The sequence below is a fragment of the Pieris napi genome, chromosome 11 (genome assembly GCF_905475465.1).
Source record: "Pieris napi chromosome 11, ilPieNapi1.2, whole genome shotgun sequence".
Taxonomy (NCBI): Eukaryota; Metazoa; Arthropoda; class Insecta; order Lepidoptera; family Pieridae; genus Pieris; species Pieris napi.
The window spans coordinates 3,120,005-3,127,660 of record NC_062244.1 but is presented as its reverse complement, the minus strand read 5'-3'; the positions used below and the strand labels follow the sequence as shown (position 1 = coordinate 3,127,660).

At 34.7% G+C, this 7,656-nt stretch overlaps 1 protein-coding gene across 2 annotated transcripts; it reads left to right on the top strand.

Moving 5' to 3' along the window:
• Positions 1-565: 565 nt before the first annotated feature.
• On the top strand, positions 566-7,282 carry LOC125053980. Of its 2 annotated transcripts, none has more exons than XM_047655623.1 (6): positions 566-695; positions 2,479-2,599; positions 3,904-4,110; positions 4,418-4,654; positions 5,267-5,553; positions 6,246-7,282. In XM_047655623.1, exons 1-6 carry the CDS (start codon positions 683-685, stop codon positions 6,641-6,643), a joined length of 1,263 nt encoding a protein of 420 aa, XP_047511579.1. In that variant the 5' UTR covers positions 566-682; the 3' UTR covers positions 6,644-7,282. The 2 variants fall into 2 exon arrangements, with proteins under 2 accessions (XP_047511579.1, XP_047511580.1); XM_047655624.1 differs by having other exon boundaries at positions 2,479-2,603.
• The last annotated feature ends 374 nt before the right edge of the window (positions 7,283-7,656 follow it).

Here is a 7,656-nt window from a genome sequence, read left to right as displayed (position 1 = left end):
TGAGCTAACCGTGGCTCATTTGAAAATATGTTTACAGTTTACATAAATGTACAAGCAAAATAATACATACGTACAATATCCTCGTAAAACTATTAAACGGTTATGCAGGTATCAATAAGGACCCTTATCAGATTTTTTGCCGCTCAATCCATTCAAAAAAAGGAAAAACGCTAAGCTAAACAAAACATTAAGCATTTATAATAAATAAAACCTCATACCTAATTTTAAGTTTTTATTAATGTCATCAGTTTTCAGAATGCAAAAGGTGAATGACCATGGATGATGAAGGGAAGGGACGAAGGATGGTTGACATGTGGAACAGGATTTTATAACCAACGAATTTATTGACGCCAATAAATCAATGTTCTGAAAATGACATTTACCTCGAATTAAACAAAGAATAACAACGTGTTGATCTAAACAATTGATATACGTTATTGTGAAACTTCATGTCGTGACAACATTTCATCTAGAAACTCCGCAATGTATCATTCATAATGCGAATAATCTATACGTAATCATTACATAGTCTGGTAGTAGAAAACGGTCAACGGGCTGCCCCACCAGCAGCAAATATTTCACGTATTTCTAGTTGACCGTCGCCGCGGAAAGACGCGTCGAACGTTGTATTATCTGTGGCATCTACCTGACATAAATATTATAGTGCCTGTTCGATAATAAAATGGATTTAAGCGGTAGGTATAATAGAAGTAATTTATTTTATAACGCTTGTTTAAAAGGAAGTCGCAAATCGCAATATAGAGCGCGTTTGTCCATTGTTATGTGTTATCTACCATCGCGAACGCGAACGTTCATTTACATCAATGAACTTGGCTGAGATTTAATTGTATGTAATGCGTTCTTCTCGAATATTGGATGAATGCCAAATGAGTTCTACTCCTATTAAATAAGAATGATATTTGTGTTATGTATGCTCTTTACATATATCATGAATATAAGTAACTAATAAATCATTATAGGCAACGTAATAAAATATTGCGCCGTTATAATCATGATTTTGCAAATTGGAAATCAAAATAAATGAATGAATCAATAAAAATGTCTGATGCACCAGCCACATGAAAACGAGACCGCTGTGCAAGCACAAACGTCACGTCTTTTAACCCAGAAAAACTATCACGTGTTTGCTGTTGATTCAATAATGTCGACAATGGACAAACGCACTAACATAACGGTACATACCACGGAGAATAGTGGTTTTATACAACTGATTAAAATGTTATGCCTTATTGCGCATCGACATATTAAGAAATTTGACCTTATGTCAAATTTCATAATCAACTGATTATGAAAATAAATCTGAATACATTTTTCAATATTGCTCACAGCAGACGGCATACGTAGGATCTTTAACAACCTTCACACACAAAACTTCGTTTGAGACATCTCTCAAATTGAATTAATAATAAACCAAACAAGGGCAGCGAAGGTTCAACGACACATTCTCCGGGATGCAATTGCAATATACTCACTGTCGCATACATCATTGGTGTTTATTAACCTAACAATCTTTCGGAATTATGTTCTGAATCCTATCTTTGTCTTCTGTGATTCGTCTGACACCTCTTTTATTGTCTGTCAAATTTTTAAAACTTGTCAATGAGGAAGGAGGTTTTTGAGGAGTATTCTCTTCAAGTCCCTAAGTTGTAGTTAGTTAAATTTTAAAACGATAAAGCTTGTTGGATCTCTGACTACAACAGATCGCAACACAATATTAATTATTAATATCCATTATGTAGTAGAATAATTAATGATTTCTCCAGCAATAGAAGCTATTACAAACTTTTTTACTGTATTTTTTATTATATTCTATAATTTATACACACGAAGTATAGTTTAATTTTATTATTATTGCAGTACCTACCATAACTGTATAAACATTTAAATTGTATATATTGTCATAATCGTAGAATAGTGACGGATCTGACAAATAGTAAACTTTACCAGGCAGCTATTTCAAAATAATATAATCATGTTAGTTTTTGTCATTACTATTTTAATTAATATTCTGTTATTATGAAAATTGGCATACAAGCAAACAAAAGGGTTTCTTTTGAAATAAAATAAAAATAATAACATTAAATTACACAGTTTTCTAGAAAAATCAAATTTTTCTATCAAATCCGTCACTTTAACGACTAATTTGAAATTTAAAACAGATGGAATTTTTTTAATGTAGCCGTAATATTTAGTAAATGTAGTATGCAAATATGATAAAAAGTGGATTTTGGATTTTTTTTAATCCGACATTGTCAATCATGACGATATTATGATAATGTTAATAAACGCCATAATTTATGAGGAATAGTTTTATTTTCTACACTGAAAACTTTGTTGTTCATTTTGTAAAACAGGTTTTTTTGAACATTCGTGATTTTCGAATGATTTTTTATATTTATTTTAACTTAAAAAGTCTTATTGTTTACTTAATTATTCTAAAAAGAAGTTTTTTTGTAGTCGAGGAGTACATCGATGTCCTCTTTTCGAAAGAGTCGACGGAAAAACCATCAGACACAAAAAGACCGGAAGAGTTGGAGATGAGGATACCGGAATGGTACGATGAAAAAAAATTTAACCAGTACGTAAGTTACCAATTTAGATAACCTTACTTAGGGAGTTTATATCAAATTCACGAGAGTTATGTAACCTAACATAAGTTAAGTTACATTTTAGCCAATAATTATTAGAAGCATAACCAATTGTTAGCAATTATGCGATAATTATGAAGAATTTGAAGCCAAAATGAGCCTTTTCGTTTTTCCCACACTCATAAATTGTAATATAACATTTTTGTTTCCGATAATTTCCAAAACTATATTAAAGTGTAGGTACACTTATATTAAAGTGTCACAGATTTAAGAACCCTTAAATAAGCCAAATTAGTTTTTTGTTAGCGTCGGAACCCTACCAAACCTAATTTTGTGTTAGTAATAAGCTAAACCATCCCTGAGGTATCGTTCTCGAAATTAGAGGCAGCAATAGAGTGGATTTCCACAAAGAAAACCGCGCCGGGCCTGACTTCGTGCTCGGGCGAATTCTGGCCCTTTCCCTCGGCTCTGGTCTTGGTCTTGGCGTGCGATTTCAATGTCTCCTCACAGAATACTTGGGAAAAGGCCACTTCCCATCGCATGAAAGACTGGACGGCTGGTGCTATTAAAAAAGGATGGAAAGCCTCCCGAGTCACCCTCAGCGTATCGCAGCGTATAATAATCGGTGAAGCCGGAAAGCAGGTATTTAAAGCATCAAGAGACTGTAGGCTCTAACAGACACGAGGCGCAATTTGGGTTTGTAAACAGGCGATCACGATAGACGCTATCGAGCCGGAGTACATCCAAAAGTGACAATTATCTGTTACGGAGACGATATATGTGGTTGCTTGTAGGCAGGATTACAATGAAGCGCGCCTACGCGCAACTGGCGGAGTAGCCAGAGTAGTGTCTGAAATTAGAAAGCTTGGTCTCACAGTCGCCTTCACCAAATCGGAGGCGATATGTTTCCACCACCAATAGTCACGCACCCCTCATAGTCAGTGGAGTATCCATCCTGGTCGGCACCACAAAACCAAGCAATAAGACACTGGGTTTTACATCATCAACGCGTTCAGACCACAAGTCGAAAAATGTGCGAGCACCCTGTCGGTCCCAGCTACCAACTTGTACAGATACCGTCCGGACAGGGCTGTTTCGGCAGATATTTACACAGGGAATTCGGGCGTGAGGAAGCTCCAATCTGTCCAAGCATTGAACGCGTCCTCCCCAGCTTTACAAATCGAGTCCCACATAACCTTCCACCGCGAGGCAGCCGTACCGCGTGCCGTTACTCCTACGCCTTTCTCCCCACTGATAGAGTTTCGGTTTGAAATTACGTTATTATTATTTTCAGAGCTCGACGATTTTATTGGGACCATTGTTTTCAATTCAGTAATTCAATGTTGGTCGGTCTTGTTGCGGTATTCGCAGTACCCTCAATACTCAAAATCCTTATAAGTACTAGAAGGTCTAACTCAGTGTACACATCATATAAAAGATATTTATCTACGGTCCTACACACTGTGTCTTGGTTTGAACACGAGTTTAAGCCTGGAAGTATGTAAGTACTAGGTTAATAAGAAACATATTTAGTACGGATTTACAAAATCGCAATTCATTGAAAGATTTCTTTGCGTGTACAAGATGTTCATAATTATTACAAAAATTCATTGGTCTGTTTTTATTTGGATAGATGTATGTTTATATATTTAACTTCGTCTTCTAATAACACTTTTCTTCCCTCTTCACTATACCGTAATAATATACACATATTCACGCTTTACACATTAATGTGTTTGATACGACATTGCGAGGTTCTGGTATTTTGTTTCTTTCCGAAAAGTCTTTCAGGAAAACAACAATTTCAGATCTTGGAAATCATTAATGGCAGTCCGCACTCGACACGTAAAAGCGAGTTTAGCGTCCAAAATTAAGGGAGTTGGAATAATCTCTCAAAGGGATTTGGCCATAACTCAATTTGGATTCATCGGTATATCATTATTAAAGCCAGATAAGTTCGGCATTCAGCAACTACAACCAGGTGATTGGGAGGCCTATAACCATTTTTGGAGAACGATCGGCTACGCTATCGGCTTAGAAGATAGGTAATTAAATTAATCAATGTGATAAGGAAATAAAAAACAAATTCTGAAAACATCAAGGATGTATATATTATCATTTTTAATATACATAGTTACCTATTAATTTTATGTAAAAAAACTACTTAATTCAACATTTGATTAGTGACTCGTGATTAATAATATAATATATACTTATCTATATATGTATTAACTATTAGCTGACCCGGCAAATATTGTTTTGCCATGTATATTATTACTAGGAAACATTTTTAAGTTAAAAAAAAATAACTATCTACTATAATAAAAAATAGAGGTTGATCGTAGAGGGGTGAAAATTACATGTATTTTTAATGCCACATAATAAAATAATAAAAAAAATGTTATCCAAAAAAAATTTCTTTTTGGTGTGGATCACCTTTGGGGTTTGAATGATAGATAGGCTACTATTTTCAGATTTACTGAATATGGATAAAAAAATTCGTAAGAATCAGTCGAGCCGTTTCGGAGGAGTATGGGAACGAACATTGTGACACGAGAATTTTATATATTAGATGTACTTAATTCCTTTGTCTTAATTCAAATATACTCGTTAGACATCCAGAATTTCTGAAGCAAAACTATTAAAATCAATTTCAGGTACAACATTTGTCGAGCTACTTTCAAAGAGACCCAAGAAGTTTGTCATATTCTCAAAGATCGTGTATTCAAACCGTGTCTAACAAATGTACCAGAATATTTTGAGCACCTTTCGCGTTGCTTACTTGATGCTATGTGGTGTGTTAATCCCACGATTAACATTGATGGATTGCTTTATTTGACGAAGCACCTTATGGATGTGCCGGGCTACGTTTATACGGAAACAGAAAGGGCCAACTTACAAGACAAAATAAGAGATATGCTCGGCGGACAGTCTGAAGACATAGGTAAGTTTTATTACGTACATATTAAAATTTCTTATGGTCTGTTAATATGTTTTTTTTAGTATAACTAGAAGTCTTTATTATGGGTTTTAAGTCTCATCAGGGCACTCTGTTACTTTCAAAAGCCATAGCGATTCCGACGATTTTATATACAAAATACCATCCGTATCACCTCGACGTCCGTCGTTTCACAACTGAGCGTTTTCTAAGGCAGTTTTTGCCGCGCACCACCACTATGTGGAACTAGCTGCCCTAAAGTATTTCCGAACCAATTCGACTTAGGGTCCTTCAAGAAAAGAGGGTACGAATTCTTGAAAGGCCGGCCACGCACTTGCGAGCCTTCTGGCAATGTGAGTGTCCATGGGCGGCGGTATCACTTAACATCAGGTGTGCCGTTTGCCTCCTATTACATAAAAAAAAATTCTATATACTTAGTTCTTTCAATCCGTAGCGCTGAATTAGCCTTGGTTAGTATTGAGCGGTATAAAACACTCAATACTAACCAAGACACCTACTACAACCAAACAAACATTAAAGGTACTCTGAACTACAAATAGCAATCCCTATTATCAGGCGCGGCGCAGAGGTCAATGACATTTACTGGTTTATTTTTTGAAGTAAATTATCAATATACACAAAAGGCGATTCAGAGACTCAGTATCAGTAACATACTTAAAGAAGGTTTTTTATTTCAGGTGTCGATGTCAACAGATTCATATTAGAACCGGCCATAGAGGGATGTCCTAAGCCATCGTCTAGGCTTCTATACCTACGTCACTATGATAGTATCGAAACTATCCCCGAATATCAAAGTCTGCCTTTCGCTGGCAAATATAGATTAGCTATAATCACCCTATTTTCTGCATTCTATACGACTTACTGGGGAAGGTTATATTTAAACATAAACTTTAAAGTCACGATATTTCTCCTAAAATATTTTCCCTTTTTGGCGTTCCCGCGATTCGGGTATTTTGCTTCATTTGTTAATGTTTTTGAAGAAGACCCGACTGATGATGCCAAGGTCAAACCAAACTCGGAATATTATAAACCAAAACCTAAACAACCATGGTACAAAGCATATCTACCGTTCTAATCGTTTTAAAAATATTGTTGCTCAAAGCAAAACCTTGTTAAAAACAGGTTGTGGCGTATATAACAACTATTTAGATTTTCGATAACAAATTGTTCGGGAAAACAAGGCTTGCATGTAAGGTCAAAATATTTAAGTTATTCCTTTGTTATTATAATTGTGGTTAGAGGACTAGAGCAGTATTATAAACAATGCGATAAAGTAAAAACTTCTCACATTGTAATTCTTCAGACCAGTTATGTAATTTGTATCAGGTGCAATAGTGCAGTATTTTTGCATTTAGTTTTTTATTTTATATAACCCTATGACGAATACGAAAAAGATCGTAAAGATATAAAAATAAGAATGACAATACCTGTGACAATATATTAGAAAAAATATTTACAATAAAGTATTTAAATACGGTATCTATATTGTAGTGTCTAATTGGTATTATTCATTTAAATACCACCATATATACCTCGAAGAGATTTGATTGATTTTAATCACGTATTACTCGCGATTCTATGCATTACAATTATTATTATAATAAGGAATAAATGTACATTAAAAAGAGAAGACTATGGTGGTTTTGACTAGCCTGGTCTAATCAGGATCTTGGAAGATTTTTAAGTCCCAATAATAAAATTCAAGTTTTTTAAATCTCATGTTTAATTTACCCCAAAGTCTACTATTAATCAAATGTGTAAATCTCAATATAAAAGTCCATAGTTCGTCCCGGCTGAACACTTGCTTGAACGCTGAAGGAAACGTAAGCAAACCGGCATATTTTAAGCCCGAAAATCGACGATGTGAATCAGCCAAAATCCACTTGAGAATAAAGACGATTGCGATTACGAAGAGCGATGCAAATGTAAGTACTTTTTTTATTATTTTCATTTATAACTCATGATTGTATACATTCGTAACTTAAATCATTCAATTAAAATTAATTATTGTTGCTACGAGGCTGAATTATCTTATTGAATAAAACAAATATAAAAACCACAATCTATGACCATTGTTCCACGGGACAA